Source organism: Amphiprion ocellaris, chromosome 22, assembly GCF_022539595.1.
Source record: "Amphiprion ocellaris isolate individual 3 ecotype Okinawa chromosome 22, ASM2253959v1, whole genome shotgun sequence".
Classification (NCBI taxonomy): Eukaryota; Metazoa; Chordata; class Actinopteri; family Pomacentridae; genus Amphiprion; species Amphiprion ocellaris.
This window is the reverse complement of record NC_072787.1, coordinates 10,814,648-10,840,138: the sequence shown is the minus strand read 5'-3', so window position 1 is coordinate 10,840,138 and position 25,491 is coordinate 10,814,648. Positions and strand designations below refer to the sequence as shown.

General features: G+C 39.7%; 2 protein-coding genes across 12 annotated transcripts; one reads left to right on the top strand and one right to left on the bottom strand.

The window, feature by feature from the left end:
• Positions 1-205: 205 nt before the first annotated feature.
• On the bottom strand, positions 206-9,027 carry plcxd2 (phosphatidylinositol-specific phospholipase C, X domain containing 2). The gene is made up of 8 exons (XM_023299898.3): positions 8,642-9,027; positions 8,176-8,312; positions 7,910-8,029; positions 6,605-6,658; positions 6,319-6,474; positions 4,805-4,915; positions 3,371-3,501; positions 206-2,056 (listed from the first exon to the last, which is right to left on the bottom strand). Exons 1-8 carry the CDS (start codon positions 8,742-8,744, stop codon positions 1,897-1,899), a joined length of 972 nt encoding a protein of 323 aa, XP_023155666.1. The 5' UTR covers positions 8,745-9,027; the 3' UTR covers positions 206-1,896.
• A 2,158-nt stretch (positions 9,028-11,185) lies between these two features.
• On the top strand, positions 11,186-25,461 carry mak (male germ cell-associated kinase). Of its 11 annotated transcripts, none has more exons than XM_035943725.2 (16): positions 11,186-11,343; positions 13,410-13,769; positions 15,001-15,055; positions 15,374-15,495; positions 17,570-17,652; positions 18,294-18,426; positions 18,528-18,699; positions 19,114-19,281; positions 20,368-20,601; positions 20,833-21,026; positions 21,230-21,369; positions 22,331-22,477; positions 23,277-23,363; positions 23,953-24,072; positions 24,373-24,471; positions 24,723-25,461. In XM_035943725.2, the coding sequence occupies exons 2-16, from the start codon at positions 13,666-13,668 to the stop codon at positions 24,881-24,883; spliced, it is 2,019 nt and encodes a 672-aa protein (XP_035799618.1). In that variant the 5' UTR covers positions 11,186-11,343; positions 13,410-13,665; the 3' UTR covers positions 24,884-25,461. The 11 variants fall into 11 exon arrangements, with proteins under 11 accessions (XP_035799618.1, XP_035799620.1, XP_035799616.1 ...); XM_035943727.2 differs by having other exon boundaries at positions 20,830-21,026; positions 23,280-23,363; XM_035943723.2 differs by having other exon boundaries at positions 20,830-21,026.
• The last annotated feature ends 30 nt before the right edge of the window (positions 25,462-25,491 follow it).

Here is a 25,491-nt window from a genome sequence, read left to right as displayed (position 1 = left end):
CAGAGGAATGCTCTCAGTCCGAGCTGCTGTTCTCTGCTCTCCCACTTGCCTGCCATGGTATGTGTAATTACTGCACAATTAAAGTGCCTGTGCTTGTGTATGTGTGTGGACACACACTCAACCTTGTCAACAGTGTGGCCTGGACAGAACTGGCGGTTTCACACATGTGAGTCAGGGAGTGAAAAAAAGAAGGGCAAAGCTAATGTGATGAAAAAAAACAACTTTTATTTCCCTTTTAGATGACACTGCTGCTCCGTCTGCTTATCACAGTACAAGTGTAGCTTTCTGACTGAATTCTTCCCTTTTTGTCTGACACTTGGTCCTCGTCGGAGTCTGTAATCTTTCTTACTCTTCCTTCTAAGTCTAGATTCTGTTTTTCACTCTTTCTTTCTGTCTCAGCTGTGTAAATCACTTCTCCTCTGCTATCTCGCTCTCCTCTGCTTTCCCCACTGTGACCACAAGAATGCAGGGTGGCTGTCACTGCACTACACTCTATGTCATGCGTAGTAATCAGTGGGCCCGCAAGGCACACACACAGAGTGATGCAAACTCATGCAGACACACATGCAAAACTTTTCAGACAACAATACTTGGGTCATTTTTTCCATTGCTCGTCTGCTTTAAGTATATATGTTGTGTTTTATGACTCCACATACACTATGCGTGGTCATATACTCTGACTTGTCTTTGCATTTTGCCAACATACCTTTAACTGGAGTTCCTATTTCTGCATCTCTAAACAGTGGAAGTGAAAAATACCAAGCAAACATACTACAAACATAAACATTTATAGCTGTGTGTTCATATCGGTGCATGTGTTTTATGGGAATTGTGGCACCGACTCCCTGCATTTTTGGCTTCTCTCCCTATATAATCCCCCTAAAGATGCCACTGTCTGCATCTCTTGTAAAATGTTGTACGTGTTTAGACAGCGTTGGTACAGTGGGCTCCTACTTCACAATAAATTGCTTTAGAAACAAAAATATCCAGAAAAGTGCAGCCAGTACTTTTCCCTTAAGTTCATTTCATTACTAGAAAAACACCAAGTGTGCTGTTAAAAAGCCAACTTTAGCTCACATACCAAGTGTTAACAGTTATTAGTGTGCTTGAAATGCATTGTAAACAAAGTACCTTGCCAGCATGTTGAGCATTTTCTTTCAAAAATTCTAAACTAAATATACTGCTAGCTTCTAAACACAAAATTTGGCCAAATCCCTTTATCCCAGTATATTTATCTGTGCATATGTAGTGCTGCCAAAAATACTTAGAATACATATAGCATTTCAACAAGTGATCCTTGTCATAATTGCAAAAACTAAATAATGGAATCAAAACATTTCAAAATAAAGGTAACAAATGCAACAGCTGTTATATCAGTAGCAAAACTTGGAAATAAAAGTCCAAAACTGCCACTGAAGGACCTGAGATGTAAAACCTTACTCAAATAGTCATAAAATTAGTCATATAATCATGCAGGTAACAGGTACAGCAACTGTCAATCTAACAATTAGATTATTAATAGAATAATTTTTCCGAAAAGGGAATATAGGGACAGGAATATGGAACCAGAGCCATGGTATGACATGGTCAGCATCATGAAGATGGAAAAAAAAATCCTGTTTTGGACTTTGTTTATAGTATCTGGGCTGAGAGACTCCACTACAACCAAAACTCTGGAAATTAGCTGATGACTTGCTGAAACTTTAAAAGGCTTTGTTTCAGAGGTTTGTTGGTATCCCTGCCTATGCTTAATGTTGAGCATCCTTCAGTAAGACAGTGAAACCCTAAAAAAAATATAATTCAAGTCATTATTAGAATAGAATATATAATCTATAGACTTCCAACCATCACAACATTGTGGATCAGCACACCTTGGTCCAGTTGTCAAAACATGTGTCATCTTGCTTTGCGGTCCTGTTCGGACAGCAGCAGGTTGTTCAGTTTGATGACAATGTTGGCAAAGTCAGTGAGCTCCACAAAGTCAGAGGTGATGATGTTGACCCCGTCCACTCCTGGTCTCTGAGCTGCAACCCAGGACATGATGGTTGGCAGGTTTCTAGAGGGACAAAAAAAAAAAAAAAAGGTTTATATATAAACGCAGCTTACACCAAATTTTGTTATGCTTCTTGCCATTTGAATTTTAATCCAAACTGATTCCGTGACCTTAATAACATACTCAAAATACCTAGTGCCAAGTTTCTGTCTCTGCAAGTTTTATTGTTGTGGCTATTACATTGCCAAAGTTTAATCAGTGGCTCCTTGGCTGAACGTCTGTTGCAAAGCTGTTGATGGGGTTTTGAGATATATGTCACAATGTGGGAGAAAATAGGCCTAATGGAAGAAAGTAAAAGGGGGCGATGTTTGTGTCTGTCTGTCAGTGAGAGACTACTTTGCCACTTTTGTCTCAGAACCACTGCTTTGCTTTCGGATTTTCTGTTTTCGTTCGTTGCAAACTCACAGGGATGCTGTGGCTGTATCACTTCTAACACTGTTAACTTCTCTGTCATATTTCAGCCACCAGCAGAACAAAACCAGGAAACCAGAATGTTTATCCAGTGGTGATAAACAATCCCCATTTCCTCGGAAGTGCAAAATTAGGTCACCGCCTGTCTCGCCACAGTGTCCGTTCAGGAGTTTTATACCCCAACGCTGCTGGCTGGTTCCCGCAGATCTAAAGGCGTGGAGAGTATGTACTCTAAGTCAGGATTTCCACTGTCATTTCCACTGAAATCTCAGGCTCAACAGGCTGCATGACTGCAAAGGTTTGTAGCAATCATTCAGTTCTTGCCTGGGTAAAATAAGATCTCTTATCTGAGTTAGGAAATGTGCCGTCCTTTGATACTCTGCAGTTTGGATTACAATTATAGATGAATAAACCAATAGACAAGCCAAAGATACAGAGACATTATGTACTTATAGAAAGCATAGATTATATAGATATAATGATACAGTCATACAATACTAATCCCACTAATGTTCTTACTACTTAACATTGCTTTATAAGATGTGGCTTAAGTTTAAAGAAATGTTAGTGGTGATGTAATTACAGCATTTGCTGCACTGTGGTGTATTTTCAGAATTTCTTCATTTTCTCTTTGTCAAGGGCATGTGCAGAGCCGGCAATCCTCTTTGTTCCACCCATAACATCAGTAAAATGTACTGTATTGCCCTTTACAAACCACAAACCACAAACCACAGTAAGTAAATTAAGCTGTCCAGTAAAGAAGAGGAAAAGATTCTTGAACCTAGAAACAAAAGATTCCCTTAGGTGTTTCAAATCAGGTTACGTGGTAAAACCAACAAATGTGTTTTTTCCTTTCAAACCACTCCACCTCATCTCTCATTCACCTGCCCAAACCCAGTCACTGACCTCTCTACCAGGTAGTTGCGTAGCCCCCAGACCAAGCCCTTGGCCACAGTGTTGACTCTGGGTGTAAGGATGGCCTGGGACACATGGAAGGATCCCTGCTTGGCTCTTTCCTTCAGTGTAGTTTCCAGAAACTAAACAGGAGAATGCAGAATAGAAGAAATCCAAGTAATCCTTTTAATCTGAGAATTTTGGGTAAGTAGCTTATGTTAGAATACTGAGGCTGCACAGTGGCTCAGTGATTAGCACTGACGCCTCACAGCTAGAAGAACCCTGGTTTGTGTGCCAGCCTTGCATTTTTCTGCATAGAGTTTGCATGTTCTCCCTGTGCATGCATGGGTTGTCACCAAGTCCTCCAGCTTCTTCCCACACTCCAAAAACATGTTGAGGTTAACTGGTGATTCTAAATTGTCCACAAGTGTGAATATAAGTGTGTTTGTCTGTCTCTCTGTATAGCCCTGTGATAGACTGGTGACTTGTCCAGGGTGTCACCTGCCTTCACCCTAAGTCAGCTTGGATAGGCTCCAAGCCCCCACGACCCTAATGAGGATTAAGCAGTGTATAGATAATGGATGGATGGATCTAAGAGGGAAACATTTGTTGCTGAGGTTAGTACAGTAGGAAACTAAAGGATAAATGGCCACAAAAATGGAGAGATAGGGTAGTTGTGGATGATGACAAGTTAGAGAAGAAAATGAAATGCTATTTTTTTCAGCTTGAACCTACAAAGTAACAGTAAATCACAGGTTTCTATGGCCTTGTTCACATTTGGTATTAACATGTGTCCTGGGTGATCTGATCATATGTAGACAGCTCAGTTCACTCCTAACATTACAATGCATCTAAAATGACCAGTTGTGATTGGATCTCACATATCGCAGTTGGGGTCAGAGCACAGGGTCAGCCATGGTACAGCACCCCTGGAGCAGGAAGCGTTGAGGGAATTGCTCAAGGGCCCAACAATGGCAGCATTGGGGCTTGATCCTCTGACCTTATGATGATTAGCCCAGAGACTTAACTGTTGAGCCACCACTGCCAATATATGCCAATAAGATATAATTGATGGAAGGTATCAATGCACTTCCTGTGTCTAGTCTACTGTAAATTAAAAGAAGAAATCACTTTTTTGTCTCTTGTTTTTCTAATGCATAGGGTGTTGAGTCGGCAGTCCTATAGTGCAGCCCAGGACACATTTGCTTGCAAACTGCTAACAGCATACAGCCATACACCCAGACCTTCAAATATACTCTGAGCAATCGGATCTCAATGCATCCACAATGTGTCTTGAATGCACTCACACCTGCTGTCCACTTGTTACCGGATAACCCATGACACTTAATGGCAAGTGTGAACAGGGTCTTTAATTTGTTTTTACCCTGAAGCATTTGAAATAAAACATGCATGTGGAAACACAGACAGGGTTGGTCATTTTCTGACCTGTATGAGCTTGTTGGGTTCGGTGGTGTTCGCCCAGGGAGCGGGGATCTTGTTGCCAGGCCACATGACTGGGTTGCCCTGGCCTGACGGATGATGGTAGAACACGATGACCTGCAGAGAGAAGAAAATGAAAGATTGTGTGGAGTTCAAAAGACTACAGATAGTTTTTGTGACAAAATTTGCAGTATTAAACATAAAATATCAAAAATGTATAGTAAAACCAAGGAACATACCATGGTGTAACATCTGACCCCATCTTACTGTATTATCCAACCTAATATTTACAGTAACATCCTCACACATTGATCATATAAACCTACATGTAACCAGACTATTCTCCATCCACAGTAAGTTAGCAGAGACACAATATGACAACAGGTAGGTTACAGTGTCAAAGCAAACAGAACAAGGAGGAAAGCTGCCCTCTGCAGCTGCTAACTGTGCACTTCTACTTCCTCTCTGTCGGCTCTGTACTCTCTCTCTCCTTCTCATTTGCCAGGTAAGCCAGTCACAGATTAGGGTCATGGGAACAGGAATGATAGCATCTGAATGAGACACAGATAAACATACTGTAGTAATCTAAAGCATTCACACCTAAAACAGGCACACACACTGTAAATAAGCAGACACAGACGTGTGTGTACACAGCTAGCTGTTGAGCTCTCATCTTTGTATATTTGTGTAGTATGTGTTCATTAAAAATAAACTAAAAGTATTACAAAGAAAGGTTTAAATTCAGAGTGTGAGATGACAAAATTATGGAATGATAAGAATTGTGAAATATGGTATAGAATGGGAGGTCAGTGGAAGAAAGACAGAAAACTGTTGGAAAGATCAGAAGACAAAGAGAGATGTTAAGGCTAAAAGCTAAATGCACTGAGAGGAGAATGGCTGGTTGATGGTGGAACAAGAGTTAATGGGATGATGGTCAGCACTAATTCCTGCCCGGGAGAGTCACAGGTGGCTGGGATTACCTGAGCACAAAGGTTAAAGTAAGTGAGCCGTCCACTACACGCACACCACTTTTACTTCCATCCATCATCTATACACTGCTTAATCCTCATGAGGGTCGTCAGGGGCTGGAGCCTATCCCAGGTGACTTAGGGTGAAGGCAGAGGACATTCACACCTATGGACAATTTAGAGTCACCAATTAACCTGAGCATGTTTTTGGACTGTGGGAGGAAGCCGGAGTACACGGAGAAAACCAACACATGCACAGGGAGAACATGCAAACTCCATGCAGAAAGATCCAGGGAAGGCCAGGACGCGAACTGGGGATCTTCTAGCTGCAAGGTGAAAGTGCTAACCACCAAGCCACTGTGCAGCCCCAACTTTTACTTGCAATGTATATTTTCATGCATTCACTGACACATTCAGGGGCATGTAAAAGCACAGTCAATAGAGAACTCCCTTGCAGTCACTCGACTTTAAATTGTGTTCGATTATTGCAGTCCCATTATCCACATACAAACACGTTTGTTGAAGTGTTTCACTGCTTCACTCTGGTCTCACCTGGTACTTCTTGTCCCAGAGGTAGTCCAGAGTGATGCTCTCCACAGCACAGTTGTTGCACAGCTTGCTGCCAAACACTTCCTGGAGCATACCGAGGAGGTACACATGGTGCTCTGCCTCCATTGCATAGTAATGGTTAAAGTCCAGAAACACCACCTGAATCAATCAAACATCAAATTTAATCTGTTCATAGTCTACATGTGGCTATCTACAGCATATGTAATGTGTTTTACATGCTGTTTTGTAAACAAAAAAAAAAAACTACAAGCAAATGTGCTTCTCTCACCTCTTTCTTGTGTTTGCTTAGGAAAGAATTGATTTCTAACAGGCCGTCCCTCACCTTTGGAGCAAAGCAGGGTGAAATATTGGAGATTAGTGGTTGTATCAAACATTATGGTCCATCAGTCATGCATAAATTGTTTTGGTCACAATTATAGAGCTCTAAAACTCCCCTGAAATACTTTATTGACTATGGAATGCAAAATACCACCACACTAAATTAACATACAGCGTAATGGAAGTTAATGGAGTCAAATATCAACAATACACCCTCTCCAGTCTTTGATTTAGCCCCTAAAAACTCTTCTATGTCTATCAAAATTACATATTTAGAAGCTTTTTGGTAAAAATGAGTCCATCCAGCTTTAAAATGCCTCTGATGTGACTCTAGACTGCTTGAAGAATATGCAGCTCTGTGAAGTCCCTGTCTCTCCGTCTGTGTACCCCTCCCCATTCACTGCAGCTCGTGCACACCAACTCACCTGTGACTCTGCTCAAACACTGTGAAACCAGTCTAAACACACAATGGCAAGCTGTTATGTTGGAGTAATTGAGTATATGCATGTTTGAACTGACTCTGATGAAGAACAATGATATACAAGGCCTCACCCTATAACCTGACAGGATTGGTTCCTTTGGTTTGTTACATATGACGCACCAGAAATCTGAATGTTTTTGAGGCTGTCATTGTTAAACTGCAGTTTCACGGTGCAAATGCTTAGCAATGGCATTGACTGATGATCTTCCAGCATATAAAAAACAACAACATATGGACATGTTACCAAGGTAAAAAAAAAATTTAAAAAGATTTTACCTGGAGAGGGTTATCAACAGTGCATAATGTCGCTGTCCCCTCCATCAGCCAAGCATGTATATGTTTTTGTGTAATATCTTACAGCTACAAGACCATCTGATGACAGTCTTTGTAACAAAGCAGTGTGACACATCAGGCAGAGGCACATGTTAGAATGACCCATTTCAACAGATGGATGATTACAACTAAACGCACAACCTTTGATCCCTGAGCTCATCCTCATCTACACTACACAACATCAATACTCAAAAGGCAACATTTATTCTTCATACAGGGACAAATTTAGCACCTAAAATACCTGAAAGATCTAAAGCAGCAGTCATTTCTGTAACATTTCTGGAGTGACGTCATCTGGTCTGGAAAAACACTCAGCATTTAGGCACATACCACACCACACAAATTAAGATGAAAAAAATACAATCAGTGGACCACAGAATGGTAAAGACGGTCACCATGACAACCATTTAAATGCCCATAAACGTTGACTTCTCCACTCACCTTGTGTCCAAAAAGGCCGTGAATAAAGTAGATCTCATTTCCAGGCTCCCCTGGTTTAGAGGACACCCTGAGATCAAAGTAGCGAATTCCTGCATCCAGCTGCTCCATAAAAGTCAAGTTCTGGGAATTCACACCATACCACATTATACGTTAGAACTGGCTGTAAAACACAGACTTTCAAATTCTGCCCAAAATATGTCATCTTATACATCATCTAGTTCCCCGCATGGCTGGGTTTCCAGATTGAAGTAATTTGAGAGCTGTACCTGTGTCATGGACCACTTCACCATGACCTTCTTGGCTAAGACACTGAACATGGTGGCCAGGTACTTCACATAAACCTTCTGATCAGGTCCCACAGGAGCCTGCACATCCACCCAGTAGGTGAAGGAATCGTGGGACCCTGGAAGAAAGAGGCAGAAGATGCAGCTGATGATGGCGTGGAAATAAGGAGGTGAGACAAAGGACCAAACGTTGAAGTCAGAGTAAAGATTTCTGAAGTTTGCTGTAAAAATGTATGCCAGACCATTATGGACAATTATTGGTCCAGTTTCCCTAACATCAACTTTATAAAGACTTACTCCTGCAGATATTTTGGCAAACATCAACTGTTCTCCTTTGTCCATTGTAACCTATTTTTATCTTAAACAATATGACTTTATTAAAATCTATCACAATTCTATCAGTCTTCCATAGTTGGAAACCAGACATCTTGACACACGACTGGCTCACCTGGCACGGCGAGGTGTTTGAGGGGCATGGCACTGAGTTTGGAGGGAAGCAAACCCATCCAGTCGGCATTGACATTGCCGATCCCCGCCGGTCTCGTTTTCATGTCAGGAACAACTACCCGCCGACAAGTCCCTCAGGAAACCACTTTCTGGCACAAACGCACTCGGTGACGGATTCCCGTGCGCTTCCAACAAGTCAAAACTACCATGGGTCATCTTGGAACGTCACGATTGATGCAATATAAGTTCTACATCTACAAAACGCTCCAAAGCCACCAGTTCAAGCGTGAGCCCCTTTTTGTTACCCGGTTTTGGAAGGCTGTTGCGGTGCGCACTTGTGCTCTATTCCAACCGGCAAACGAGACATCCGGTGACAAGTCGGCGAGGTAGAGACGGTGATAATCCTCTTAGAGTGAAATTCCACTTGCTGCCCCCCCTCCCGCTTCTTGGCTTAACCTGAGTTAAGCGAAGACCACCCCCTGGACACACAAACACATTAACGCACTTAAAGAAAAGCGAGAGATTGGAGTGTAGGTTTGAACAGGATAAATGTCCATATAGCGGTAATCAGCTCATATGGACCATCTTGTCGCATGGAACAACGTCAAAACCACAGTGTATGTTTGGGTGTACATATCCCTACCTGGTCAATCACCAATCAACATTTTAAACTACCTGAGATGTGACTTCGCAGGTGTTCTCTGACAGGTGTTGTGCCAAAAAAGTTGCGCGCTTCATGTTTCTTTTATCTGGACTAAACAGTCCTAACGTAAAAACACAAACAAGTTAATATCTGCGGTGACTACAAAAGTGTGTGTCTGTGAAACTAAGGTTTTTTGTAGCTTAATAATTATGGTCATTTATTTATTTTAGCAGTTTAAAGAGTAAAGTGTCATTTAGGAGGATTTGCGGTAGTAATATAGTATTTTTTAAATGCTTTGGCTATAAATAAGTTTGTATAATATCTTTATTCAGATACTATTTACAGATATGGTTTTAAATATGAAATAAAGAAACTACATATTTAACAACTGTCATATAAAAATAACTTTGTTTAGATTGCATCTTTCAAAAACAAAGTTTACAAACAGCTTTGACAGACAATCCAAGAAGAGGATCCTCAGGAAGACCATCTTACAACAGTAAGTCAGTAACTGGAGAAACGGAGTTTATCATGGCAAAAGACAATGCAAAACTTAAATGTTGATAAATTCATGCATAAAACACCAACTGATATAAGTAAAATTAATGAAGGCACAAAAAAACCCACAAATAGCACAGTGAAATAGAGTAAAAGAGACAACATCACATAAAAGCAAGTCTACAACAATAGGCTTTAAGGAGTGATTTAAAAGAAGATTCTGAAGCCTTATCTTCTCAGGTAGGTCATTCCAAATCTGAAGGGCCCCACCTATGCGAACAGGCTCATCTGGAGACAGCATTTTTAATTTGGGGACCAGAACCTGGTGAGCATTATATGTCATGATAGGGCCAATGTGATGTTGTCAGTTATAACCAGTAAGAAGTCTGTAATTCTAAAAACATAAACCTCATTGTGTGAAGTCAAGTCATTTAATAATATTTCAGTCACAATGATGGGGCTTCAGTCACTTTTGGACAAGTTAAAAACTACAACTTACTATAAAGCTACTTTACAAAAAGAGCTGGATTAGTTATGATGTAGGGCACAGAGCAAACAAAATAATATAGACAGAAGAGATGATTTCTTCATGGCTGTTTGATACAAATAAAGGCAGTTGTACATGTAGCCTATATAAAGTAGATAATCAGCTTTTTGGTAAAGGTGCACTTTTTGGCTCAACAGTTGTGTGAATAAACACGATCATGCAGCTCCATCTGTTGGTCCAGAACTTCAATTACAACTGTGTGCAGACATGGTAATAGAAGAGCTCCAACTCTGTTATTTTATCCTGATCAAGAACGGTCGTTTTGTGAATATTCCTGAGAAGTTGGAGCTGTTTAGGTCGGAAATTTGCTATATACACTACCAGTCAAATGTTTGGACACACCTTCTCATTCAGTGGTTTTTATTTAATTATTTTATACATTGTAGATTAATACTGAAGACATCGAAACTATATGTATAAAAAGATACGTATGGAATTATGTTGTAAGCAAAAAAAAATGTTAATCGTAAGTATTAATCAACAATGTAGAAAATAATAGAAATAAACAACAAACATTAAATTAGAAGCTGTGTCCAAACTTTTGACTAGTAATGTAAAAAAATAAAGAGAAAAAAAATAACGCGAAAAATAACTATCATCTTTGGTATTATTAAATAAATGAATAAATAAGTCCAACTATCATGTTTTGGGCTGTAAAGAGTTGAAATATTGTAGGAATCAAAACATTTTGGAACATAAAATCCATATCATTTCAAACTTTACAATAATTCAACCTCAATTCCCGCCGTGACACTCGCCGCCTCCAAGGACAACAAACCCCACAAGGCATTGCGGCCGCTCGTCACCTGGCAGCTCAGCCGGCGTTGCGTTTGTGTGTACGTTTCCATGGGGAGAAGTTACGCACACACACACACACACACACACACACACACACACACACACAAACACACACTTTATCGTTGGCGCTGGGTTTAGATAGTACGTAAATTTTATCTGGAGCTGTCAGCAGGCTGAGACAACGGCCGAGGAGAGGAACAACACCCTAAACTAACCGGTGAGTGTCCAACAGAGACAAAGAAGGAGGAAAAGAAGAAGAAGAGCCACACACGGGTTCAGGCCTGCTGTGTACAATGGCTGAGGAGCTGAGCTGACAGAGCTGACATGTCAACAACAAATGTCAACTCTGTTTCTGATAAACTGCTCTGTTCGTGATGCCTATATTCTCCTGTAAAACCGTGTGAGCTTCAGGCTGCCGTGTTTGTTTCATATTGTGGCTAACAGCTTGAGTGAGTTGTTCTACTGAAAGCTGAGTTAGAAATAATTTAATCTAGGGATCATATTTGGAAGTCTTGATTCAATTTGCTGTTTGTTTTCCACCGTCAGGTCAGTGTCCACGTGTGTTTTCACCATAACTGACCTTGAATAGCTTCCTAATGTCATGCGGCCTGGGCACATCTTAATTCCCTTTAAATCCCTCCACAACAGATTGCCATATGTGAGAGCTGAGTGCAGGCCTGCAGTCCTCTGGCTGGCCTCTCCACGCCTCTTATTGTCTTTTTGTATTTGTTTAGAGAACCCATTTCTAATTTGCTGTGGAAGTAAAATTATAAATGTGAATGCAGTGCGCAGAAAGAATGGCAGATCTTTAAACATTTACATAACACCACATTTCTGCTGATGATTCACTCATTAAATGATTATCAGGAGTCACAGAGCTAAACCTGTTTTTGGGTATTCTTCTTGGACATGTTCCCGGGCCCATCCAGTATAATAAACACTAATCTCATTTTGTTTGGCTGCCCTTGGCTTGCCTGCAACTGCATTTCCTCTAACCTAAACACAGCAGGTCAGCACTGAAGCAGGCAAGTTTTTTTCGCTCGTGCCACTTTGCTGAAGTTACATGAAAATAGCTCACAGATGGAATTCAAATCCCAGCTCTGTAATGCTTCAAATGTTTGTGTGCATTTCATTATTATTTGAAACCAATACAACCATTAACGCTTGTTTATCCAAGAAATACCAGATATTCCCTGACATATTTTACTCTTATTATGCCAGTGTACATGCAGCTTGTCAATCAAACCTTTATATTGCACGCTTATTGACCATTTGCTGCTTGTTTCTCTGGGAAATTGCAGTTTTCCAACAATATTTCGGTCTGACTTTTGTAATGCCTCACTAAAATCTTTTAATAATCAACAACTTATACTTAACATGTACAGCGGATATACTAGTATATATTCCATGAGGTAAAACCTCAAATGGCAAAGCGATTATTTTCCTGTAAAACTGATTTAGGTGGCACTTCTTAGATTAACATGCCTATCCCATAGCTTATACTGAATATTTTAGCCTAATTTATACCCAGTTTCTGGGTATACCTAGTTTCCTCCCAAAATTTATACTCACTGTTTGAGGGCACCCAAGCATGAATTATCCATGCAAAAGGATAAACTAGGCTTAGAGGGTTTCAGGGAAGCTCCTCAGTCTACCTCATTCTCTGTAAGCTACTAGCTATGAGACATGTGGCTGCTGTCAGACTACCTGTGTGGATAAAGTCCAACTGCATCAAAGAAAAGAACACACAGTAGCTGTGCGCTTGTTCCAGGAAGAAAATACACCATGTCAATGTCATCTAAGTATGACAACTGTTTATTTGGTTTTTGTCTGTATAATTGAGAAACAGTCCTCCGGGAGGTTTACTTGGCATATAATCTAACGTAACAGTGGGATCGCTGCAGCCTGTGGCGTCAATCAAATCCACTTGCCAGGCTAGGTGCCTGGGGAAGGTAGTAAGCATGATGGTGATGTAACATCCTATTTACATCCCTCTTGGCCTAATCTGCCTATGGCTGGCTCTGACATCTCCCTTGGGTGGTCATATTGGAGCCTCCTTGAGTCGTAGTGTGACACACACCTAATCCTGCTCAGTGAGGGAAAAACAAGAAGTGGTCCTAGCATTTCCTTCTACTTGTAGAATTTTTATGAGTGAGTAAAAGACTGGGTGTTAATCTAGTGACTCTTTGTGTTTGTAATTGACATGTATCTGTACTGCTACTGATTTTATTTTTTTTACATTTCTTCACTGTCTCTTCTTGTTGGCTTAACTACACCACCAAGACCCCACCTTTCTAACAATGGATCAGTTCTTGCAAGATGAGCTCTGAACTCCCAGAATCGGCGAAGATTGTCCAACTGGAGATCCTTCCTTCTGGAAAAGAACAACTGAACTCTACTTGAGAAGAGGCTGGTGAAACAAAGACTGAGCATACTTCAGCTGAAGAGAACAGGGAGGACATCAATGAATCAGCACCGTGTTTCCACCTCTCGTCTCACACGTAAGGAAAGTTAGAGGCTGATGAAACCGTTGTGAGAGATGATGAATCGCTACACCACCCTGAAGCAGCTGGGTGATGGCACCTACGGCAGTGTGCTGATGGGGAGAAGCAACGAGTCTGGAGAGCTAGTAGCTATCAAGAGGTGAGGATGGTGATTATATTTTGAATATTTTTGACAGAAATGTAAATATCGCCTTTCCATGTTTGACACTTAAAATATATTGCTGCAGTATCAATGTTGTGGTCTTAGAGTAGCTACAGTTATTTTAATACTGTGATAAATGTAAGGTTGTGATGCCAAGCAGCCCTATTTCACATTAAACACTTTTAGTAGTCATAAACTGTAATAACTCCCCAAACAGCATTACATTATTGAATGCAAGAAGTCTGACTACAATGTCAAGGTATTTGAATTTAACATTACCTACTAGCTCTACTACTTTCAAGTCACAAAACACTGTTTCAGATCTTCTGTATATGATGTATTCATGTATCTAAGTTTCTATTTACACATTTAAATAGGACTCTGATAATGATAAAACCAAATACAACTTCAATTTTAAATGTAAACGGCCAAATTATTGCATTAACTCCCACATGTAAATATTTGCAGCCACACTAAACAGTTTTACTAGTAGATACAATACAAAGCTAGATGCTTACACCCTGGATGATTTGTCTACTTCAAGTTTCCTTCCATCACCAGGGCAAGGAAACTAGCTTGCATGCCTTTGTTTCAGCAGCATGGTAGCACACTTTAATAATAGATGAGAAACCAGGGAGATGCGTCCACTGCTTGATCATTTGGTTACCATGCAAGACAATACATGTGGTGACGGTGAAAGGCAGTGAAAGTAGAGGGGGTGTGTCAGGTTGCTGACATTGTGGAAGAGACGACTGAAACTGGCAGGAGCCCAGAGGAGGAGAAAAAGATATCTACACATTCTGTAGCTCTTATGTAATTCCAGAGGGATGGAGAGGTAGTGTGGATCAGAGGCGATAAGCGTATACCAGCTGATGTGTTGTCTTAATATACAACACATACTGCGATAAGCCTGACAGATTAATACGTCGGCTGAGTCGAGATGTGTTCCTAGATGTGGGTCAAATAGAGAAAAATCAATGATGAAACTAGTAAAATAACAGTCAATATCACTTCAATCTACAGCTTTTGCAGCTTTTTCCTTGGGTAATAATATGAGCTGAAACTGGAGACACGTCAAAAGAGCTGAATTATTGATGGAGACACACAAAGAAATTTTGTAGACAATGACACAACAGTATATTGGAGGAAATATATGTGGCCTGTCTTCTTTTTCTTCAGACTATGAGCATAATTTCCTTTAATGGCTTTCTTTCAATGCCTTTTATAGGATGAAGAGGAAGTTTTATTCATGGGAAGAGTGTATGAACCTAAGAGAAGTGAAGGTAAGCATTGTGATATCCTTACACTGACAGGTAGTACCTTATAGCAGCAGTAAGAGCCATTGTGAGTTAGGCAAAAATGCATGCCATTGACACACACTTGTCCAAAAAGTGGCTTTCAATGCTTTCAAATGTCTATCATGAAGAGACATTTATGTTGTACTTGTGTACCCAACAATGTGAAGTTAATCACGTGAAGGTTCTACATATGTAACTTTTACTCCATGAACTACTTTGATATTTGTGTTCTAAATTAAATGTCCATAAGTGTCTTGTTACGTTACATGTTTTTCTTACTTTCCCATTCATGTGTCTCTCCAGTCACTGAAGAAGCTGAACCACGCAAATGTGGTGAAACTAAAAGAGGTTATCAGAGAGAACGATCACCTCTACTTTGTCTTTGAGTACATGAAGGAGAACTTATATCAGCTTATGAAGGACAGGTACGAAGATAAAACACATATTTCTGCACACATTTAAAGCAGTGGCTAGTTTCATATCATTATCACAACAAGAGCACATTTAAAAGCTCCTGTGCTAGATCACAACAAAAGGTTTTCATGAAAATTTGTAAGTTTATGTAGATTCTCAGTTATTCAGATCTGTGTAATCTTAGGAGCTTCAGTAAAAAGCAGCTGGGTCAATATATAATTAACTTTTTGTAACATAGTTGACATTTTTGCAGTTTTCAGGCCTAAAATCAACATGGCCACCTATAACCAAACACCACATGGCATTTTTAGAGAAAGATTCTTCTACATATTATATATACAATTGAGTAAAATTGAAATTGCAACTTATTTATAAAGATATTGTAGTAAATCTGTTGACATACAATAAATCCACACTTGACTCACACACTACTTTATATTAAATAACTCAGAAAGCCTTGGAGTCTGGCCAGTCTTTTCTTCAGGAGGAAATGACATCATGTGGAGCAGGCCATGTGATCTGGAATTAACACACTTCCTTAAGAGGTGTTTTTGGAATGGGTAACTTAGTTGAAAGTGACTTCTCGGACACAGATACAATTCGTTATTTTCCATATCAAATTTGATATATTGCCAAAAAGAAGATCTGATAATAAGAGTTAGGTTAATAAGAAGAACACAACCATTTTTTTTGAATAAGTTCATTTTATTCTTGTTTAGCTAAATAGAAGGTGGTTGTTATTAAATTTGGACGGTTATTTAGTTGACATTTTAGTGTCATTTTTTATTAATAAGTGATCGTTTCGATCATAATTATGGAATTTGTAAAGACATGATCATAATGAACATAAAAAACAGTTTTTTTCACTTTTAATAAAAATATATGCAAGATATATCCCATGGACTTCAAAAGTCCCTTAATTATATATTGACCCAGCTGGAGTTTTCTTTTAATTTCATAAAGACATTTCACTTCTCATCCAAGAAAGAGAAACAGAAGTCCAGCTGTATTTTTACTGAAGCAAATTTCTGAGGAAAACTAGTCAGGGTTTGTGATATGTTTTGAACAATCTGATGGGATCCAATGGTATCCAATGAAATATTTAAAATTTCAGTCATCGCACCGTGCTACTCCCTGCCTGCATTCGGCTCGGTCTTGCAAACAGCTGCCACCAGACTTTCACTTTCTCTCAGGGAGGCTCTGATGTTTTCGCTAGTTTAGAAATCCCTTATGTGTACATGTGCAGAACACACCTGGGGTTTGTTGTCAAAGGCAAAAAAGCAGGCAAATTAAGAAAGCTGCCATTGTTTCAACACTGATCAGATTAGTGGTTGAATATATTTTCATGTATGCATTGTTTTCTATGTGTACAAAGACAAACAGAATGCTGTTCCTGTAATGATGCTTTCATTAGCTCACTCATGAGAATTATGTCAATTTTATGTTTACAGAAAAAAACTGTTCCCTGAATCAGTGATAAGAAACATAAGCTTTCAGATTTTACAAGGCCTGTCGTTTATTCATAAACATGGTAGGTGTACCGCGTTTCCTTCATGAACTGCAAGTCTACGAGAGTGGTTTCATACTGCAAGATTCACTGCGCTGTATCAAAAATATTGCCTTTATTTAAGATCTGAATTCTACAAGGAGACTGTAAAAGCCAAGATACATGAAAATTAGTCAGAGATCAGAATAGCTGGGATTGCATATACATTAACCAAATTCTTGCAGGATGTGAACCTTCCATAAATGCCTTGTTTTTACTCTTGTCTACCTCTCTGCTCTGCATTCCGACTATCTAACTACTGGATGTGTGGATGCCTCATATTTGTACATGTTAGCCTAACAAACAAACACTGAAAACGTCTGAGTCCGAGTTACTTTAATCCTGGTTATGAATATGTTCAGTCAGAAAACTACAAACTTGTGCATGTGCAAATGCAAACACACATACATGCTCCCATGTTTCCACACATCCACACTGGATGCATGTATACGGACTTCTTTCTTTTAACACTTCTCTTTGATTTCTCTTTTTTCCCAACTTTCTCTTCCACCTTTTCCATCTCTTTGGTGTGCTGTTAGAGAGAATAAGATGTTCTCAGAGAATGAAATTAGGAACATCATGTTTCAAGTGCTGTCTGGGTTGGCTTTTGTACATAAGCATGGTAAGAGGCTTTACTCTGTCTTTCTGTGCTTGTTCAAGAAGTAGCAGAATCTTTAGATGGTTAGTTTGGATGTATTTGCTATTGTAAAAAGTCACTGTGACTCTAAAGTAGACAACCAGTAATGTACTGCATATGCATTTATGCTTGTCTTATTGTTTCTAGGTATTATCATCTATTTACTTAGATATATTCTGTAGCTATATAGAATTTGGATTATATAGCATTGCTGCAACTACATTTACAGTTTTCTGTCATGTGCAGCTATTTTACATCAGCAAAATGCATTTTTGTATGATTTGACCTGAACTACCTTTTTCTTCAACATGTCACATGAAATGTTAATATTTAATGAAACTGCAAATTGCAATGTCGTTGTGTAACAGCTGAAGTACTGTACACTCAAGGACTCCAGCCCTGGTTACCGTAAATAATGAAAATGTTGACGTGAATTACTTTGGCCTTGGATACACTGGCCTGTCACTATTACAGGGGCTGTTGCAAATATATACCCATCCACAAGCAGTTCTATCTGAATTATGCAGAGCATTTAAGATAGTAGTGCAAAGCGGTTGTGTATGGTTACAATGTGAGTCCAGTCCATTGCAAGTTAGCTAAAATCTTGATATAAATCTTTGTAAAAGGTTTCTTCCATCGAGACATGAAGCCAGAGAATTTGCTGTGCATGGGTCCAGAACTGGTGAAAATAGCAGATTTTGGACTGGCCAGAGAGATCCGCTCCAAGCCTCCCTACACAGACTATGTATCAACGAGATGGTGAGAGGTCTTTCCAAACATTGTGTACATTTAAAAAGAAAAAGAATGTCTAAGCATCTCTTGCCATGTACTAAATTAAATGCTTAATGTTCTCTCTGAAGGTACCGAGCTCCAGAGGTCCTGCTCAGGTCATCAACCTACAGCTCTCCTATTGACCTGTGGGCTGTTGGCTGCATCATGGCTGAACTCTACACACTCAGACCTCTTTTTCCAGGGAACAGTGAAGTTGATGAGATCTTTAAGATTTGCCAAGTCCTGGGCACTGTCAAAAAGGTGAGAAGAACCTGAATGGGGAGAGGTGGATATTTTTGACCTCAGTTTAGGTGTTTAATCATTAATGCCCCGAACTTATCATGTGCTGATATTCTTAATGACAAGCAGTAAAATATTAAAATAAGTGAGTAAATAGCATCTAAATATTGGGAGAAGTGGTTTTGCTTCTGAGTGAAGTGTGCTTCAGGTGGACCAGGTGGCCACTTCATTGTAAAGGCTTTTCAAATCCATCACTATTAAAGAGTGTAGTTAAAATTCTTTGCTTTTACTGAGAGATTCCTCACTTAAAGAGCATAATGTGTCTATGTAACCTTGTAAATGACATATGTGCTAGTGACATGGATTAATTTTAGGTAGATTTAATCATGCAAAAAAACCTAATGTCTGTATATAATCGTTTGTCTCCTCCTTTAGACGGACTGGCCAGAGGGCTATCAACTAGCATCTGCTATGAACTTTCGCTTCCCCCAGTGTGTGCCGACCCACTTGAAGACCCTTATCCCAAATGCCAGCAATGAGGCTATTGCCCTGATGAGGGATATGCTGCAGTGGGACCCCAAGAAAAGGCCAACTGCTGTACAGGTACGCAACATCAGTGTCGAAGTAAACTCTCAGAACTCAAGGCTTTTTTAGCAGCTCCGTACAATTTCCATGCAAATTGTTGGGAATGAAAGAATAGTCATAGCTGACGAGGAATCGAGGTATGCACTCTATCTGCTAGGCTATCAGGTTGCCCAAGAATTAAATATTTTGAATAAGTTAGTGAAACATTGAATGTATAGAAACATTCTGTGCATCCATAGATAATAAAATGTGCATAAATGGGCACTGAAGACTGCTCCTGTTTTTTCAATTTGTGCATCATGAATAGTACTTTAGCTTTGCTTAGCCAGACTGTCCCCGCCCCCCCCCAAGGCCTGTTTGAACATGTGTGTAGTAAGAGGACATGCCTGTCCTCAGAGAAGCAATTTCCATTACAGCACAATACTTAGCCCTGCTCCCCTCCTACGTGAAGATTATCTGTATTTCCAATACAGAGATTGTAGCAACATCCTAATCCAAGTCATTTGAAGTAGTCCCTAAGCCATACTTCATTCTCTCTGTGACTACAGTATGTTTTACCTGTGCATGTGTGCTCTGCATCACATAGACATGTCATGCACTATACATGGCCATTATACCCCTTAGCATGATTTATACTCCAGTGAGACAGTTGAATTACTCTGTGGGCCTTGAGTAGGAAACACCTTTCTGGAAAGAGTGACAAAGCTTCTCCATTTTCTGCCTACAAAGCTCCCAGGTGTTTAGGTTCTGTTGGGAACCACATTTATTTTCACCCATCTTAAGAAAACAGTTTGGATTCAGACAGCAAACAACTGTAATTATTGAACAGAAGAAAGTCTATGCTACATATCTGTTGGTCTAAAATTGTGTGTTGAGTGCGGTGTACTTATTTGCTGATAAATTTATCAGGAAATCTTGTGTATCAAGTACATCACTTAAAGTTTGATTGAGTCAAGATACAAAATGATCAGATTTATCTTGTTTTTATATACATGTTGCATAAAAGTCTTAGTTCCTGATGGTGGACATCTTGATTGTACTTGAAAACAGTGCCCGCAGAATATTCTGAATAACAACTGTGTATTAATTCTTCTCTCTGGTTAGGCCCTGCGGTATCCTTACTTCCAGGTAGGCCAGATCTTAGGGCCTCGTCCTCAAAGCCAGGAGGTGAAGAAGGTCCAGACCAGGCCGCAAGCCCAGAAACAGGCCTCTGAGTCCAAGGCCGATCCTCAGCAGTTTTCCTCCGAGTCCAAAGCCTCCACATCCTCTTCCAGAAACCACCAGCAGCATCAGCCTCTTAAGCAGATCCCTCTGCCCCAAGCTGAGGGTAAACCTGGCGTGAGTGGCTTTATGAAATCACTGCCGTATTTCTGTTTAATCTTAAATGAAATGAAACAGTGAAAGACCGAGCTGAGCTAAGTGGCCAGAATATAGCAGAACTTCCAGATTAACTGTGTCCTCTTCTAAGGAGTAGAACTTGTAGAATGAAGACAGTAGCAGAGAGCAGAAGTTAACTTAGTAAGACAGAGTTCATCAGTCCAAATATGACAGTATGATCTTGATCAGAAGGTGACACGGCTGGGCAGTGAGGACAATATTGGCATGGGGGTGCTGAAGAGTGGCCGTCGTCGCTGGGGCCAGATGGTTGCCAAGACCTCAGACAGCTGGGAGGAATCCGACCCATCGGAAACTTCCGCCTCCAACTCCAAGAAACCCAGCTTGGGAAATGCAGAGGAGAGGAGCCCGAAGGAGCACTGCCCACAGTAAGTGCTAGAAAGTCTCAACACAAGCTGCATATGTATGTGCGTATACAATTTTATTTTCTGCCAAAAACATTTTAGACATTTATAAATGCATTACACTCACAGGAGCAGTGCTCAAATTCAAGCCTTAAGTGATGCACTTAAAAATTTGGTGTTTTGGTTCAACAGACGTTTTCTAGTATGTGTTTGGATTCTATTTTCAGGCCTAAGGAGCAGAAACCTCTATATTCCTTCAGCACAGTTACCAAGCTACCTAATAATGTTAAAGTTGGCCAAATGGATTCTAATCTCCCAGGATCTGCGGCACGACAGCACTATCTCAGCCAGTCTCGATACTTGCCAGGTAAGACTAACAGGCAGTCGCAAATGTATTGTTACCAATAGATCATCGCAACCTAGATAATATAAACAATGTAAAATCTCTCTTTTACTCAAGAACTAAAGAAATGCTCATTGATTTTAGAAAGAAGCTTCCACCTGTTCCCCCTGTTTTAATTCATGGTCAGAGTGTTGACATTGTCCAGCAATATAAGTACCTAGGAACTATAATCAACAGCCAGCTAACCTTTGAGTCAAACACTGAGGTTGTTTGCAGAGAAGGCTCAATGTCGACACCTCTTGTTCTATTGTTCTATTGATGTTCTATTCTTGTTTTATTTCATCTGTTTTAACGTTTACTTTTATCTGCTGGTTTGGGTCTCTAACCCTGAAAAACAAGAACACGTTGGAGGGAATTGTTAAAGTAAGCCGAAAAGTCACAGGGACCGATCTGAGAAACCTCTCAGAACTTTCAGAAAGACCCTTCAAAAAGAACCAGTCAGTCCTATCACACAGAAGCTGGTCACAGATACCATCTGTGTAGGTGCAGGACCAACAGATATAAAAAATAATAATTTGTCCCTGCTACCACTGTGTTTTAAAACAGGAATATGTGATTTTATATTATTTTATTTATTTCAATTTATTTGACTCTTATTTTGTTTCACTTTATCATCATTTATCATTTATTTTGTCCTAAATTCATGATGATTTAATTAACTTTAATCTACTTTCTTTTTATCGTCATTTTTTTTTGTCTATTGTGTGGTTTAAGTGTGGTAAAATTATGTACCACTGTGGTGTACTGCTGACAAATTGCCCCTCTGTGTTATAAAGATTACCCTTATTTTTGCGTCATTATCCCTCTTAAAGTGTATTTCAAGGCTTGTTTTACCTTTGTAAGTAGAATTATTGCGAAGTCTGACTGCTGGTATTTTAGTCATTTTGTTGTCTCTGTTTTTAACCTCAGTTTCTGTCACTTTAAGGGTTGATCGGCAAAAATCAGACTTCCTCCGGTGATAAGGAGTTGGGTGGTATGACGCTGAGGGACCTGTGGGAGAACTCCTCAAACAGTGTAAATAAACCACTGGGTCCCATTGGAGGAGGATTATCTGTTACCAGAGCCAATGCAGGTAAGGACTGCTGATGTCTAATGCAGATGTGTTAAAAGGTTTGACATAGTGTACAGTGGAGGGGACTCAGGTTTCCAGATTTCACTGACATGTTAAGGAAATTACATGGAACAAGCTGCTCAACAGCTTGTAGATCTGATAAAGTAGAGAGGAACTGAGTGAAGACTTGCAACTTCAAATAAAAAATAGGTCTTCCAGGAAACAATTCAGGTATCAGTAACTGAGCTAACACAGTAGGGTTTGGCAACCAAATTAGCCAATAAACCTGTTCATCCGGTTGATTGAATAACAACTACACCATAACTCACCTCATTTTGCCGTGCAGTGGAAACCTAGTGTCACCTAGAGTTACATAATGCGACACAAAGGCTCTAAATGCTAATGGTGCAGCTGATCAGTAGTTAGGGAGTAAACCTCTGTGATGCGACTTTAGAGATATGAGACATCTATAAATCATTTGTTGTTTAGAGAGACATACAATCTGGTTCCTCCCTGTGATCGCTTCTTGTCTCTGTCTTTCACCTTGCCTCTCTCCATTGCTTATTGATGAGATTAAGACTGTCGCTGTAAGATCAAGTGTTTCTTAAATCATTGCAACTGCACCCCTGTCTGTAGAAGTGTTGTCTTTAACACTACTCATCAATATAAAGTCTCATTAAGTTGTGAAAAGTGCTTTCTATTTTCTCTATTTCTGTTGTGTTATTTAATATTTCTTTTCCTTCTTTTTATAATTTTTTCTCCTTTCTCTTTGATTGCTTGCACATCTCCTCCAACTCTGCTTTCTTTACTTTGAAATTAGAAGAGAATGCCACTAAATCTGAGGATAGCCCACCAGAGAAAACTATCATGAAAGAAAGAGTACTGGAGAAAATTGATCTCTCCAAAGGTATTTAAGTGAACTGTTTTGCTGTATTTTACAGTTGGCAGCAAAAGATGTAGTTGTAGTACACAGAATAGCTTGAGGGTATAATGAAATAAAGCAGTGTGGCGGCTGATGCAACAAGCTTCAGGTATTCAAACAGCACTTTAACATGTGAAAGAAGCTCCCTGCTTAAAGCTCTGCAGGAGATAAGGGTGCAAATACACAGTTTAACCTGATAACTAAGACCTCCAGTTGCTAAACAGAGGGTAAATGACACTAAAACCACAACATCTTCATAAGGGAACAATGAAGCTTTTCAATGATAACCACCTGTGGCTGCTGGTGAAGCAGCTCGATTGAAAAGCTCAATGACAACGATCCCTCTGCCTTATTCATCTGTTTTGGTCCTCTGAAGCTTTTGCATATGCAGCAGTTACTTCACACGCGTTCACAGCAGTAGTTAGTGTCAGTAAAGTCATGTGTGTCTTTGTTTACTATCCTATTCTTCATTTATTTGTTGTCTGGAAACCCATGCTGATTGGATACCTGGAGAGTGTAATAAGAAAGCACACAAAAAAATGCAAAGCCTTGAGCTATGTTTCCTTTCTTAAAGGGAATTTTATAAGCACCAAGTACAACCTCTCTGGCGGTTACATCCCTTCATTCCAGAAGAAGGAGGTTGGCTCAGTGGGACAGAGAATCCAGCTTGCCCCTTTGGCTGGACAACACGCAAGTAAGAACTTAATTCATTTATATACAAGGCAACAAAATTAGTTTTGATACTGTTTGCCAGGCAACTTTGAACATTTATTCTATTCAGAGAGGAAAACAATACTCTAACCCTGTTTATCTGATTTAGCTGCTACTCAAATCCTTTTCTTCAGTAAATACTGTCTCTATAGTCTGTAGCATGACTGTGCTCTTGTATGATCATCCTGCACTCTTTCCTCTCTTCTGTTTCCACTGTCTTACTCAAAATATTTCCATTCAGACTTACTGGGACTATGCTTCTCCTCTCTTTTCACTTTTTCAGTCAATCTTTCTTCCTCTTCTCCTGAAAATAAAAAAGAAAAGCCAAAATCTGCAAAGCTCAAGCCCATATCCAACTCATCAATGAGTGAAACTGGTGAAGGTATTGTCTTTTTCTAAGGGTTCCTGTAGTTTTTTAAAAAGTTATTTATTGCCCTTCTGTTTTATTGCTTTCCTCATCCATTTTCCACTTTTTACGTTATTTCAAAAGCAGTTCTTATAAATTTTCATCTGTAAAAGCACCATCTATTGCATATAAAGAGGCTGCTAATAAAGACAGACAAATGGCTCACTGTGTGGCTATATATTGGAGGTAGAAAGATTAACTGACTGGCATGTTCCATGTTCCTTTAGACTACGAGAGCTGGAAGAGGAGGACAGACAGGACTCAGATGAAGGGAAGCAGCTATTCAGCACTGGGGAAAACCTCTGGAAACCTCCTGACCAGAGCTCCTGCTGTGCAGCCTGTCCATGGCCGGGTGGACTGGACATCCAAGTATGGTGGAAATCGATAATTCAGGGAAGCAGATGCTGCTACATCCATTACATGCTGGGCTGGTGCATCTCCGGCTGAGAGAATTAATCCCGAGAAGAATTTTAACCATATTGAAACTGAATGTATTTTTCCTGACGATTACATAAACATTTTTCATGCACATTTAGGATCAACTGTATGTGAATAAAATCTGTGTTTTGGAGATGATGGTTGCCATGATGCTGAACCAAGACTGGTAAAGTCTGCAAGACAATCCCACTGTATTCCTCGAGGATCCAGTGTGAGCCAATTTCTACTGTTAGTGCTTGGATATTTTGAATAGGACTTAAATGTAGCATAGCTTTTCATTTTTTTTTACTTTAGTTTTTATTGTCAAGTATTGTTTCACTCCAGTTTCACACTATAAACGGTTCCTATGACGATGCTGTATTCTCTCTGCTTCACTTCACCAAACAGTAGGTGACACATGGAAAAAATATTCATTGTATTTGCTGTAAGGATGATTACAATTAACTCTGCAAACCTCCTTGTATTATGCAATGAATAAACTGAACATTTTGTAATTGTTTTATACAAATAAATATATGTAAAGTCTAATGTGGATTCATTCAAAAAAAAAAAAAGACA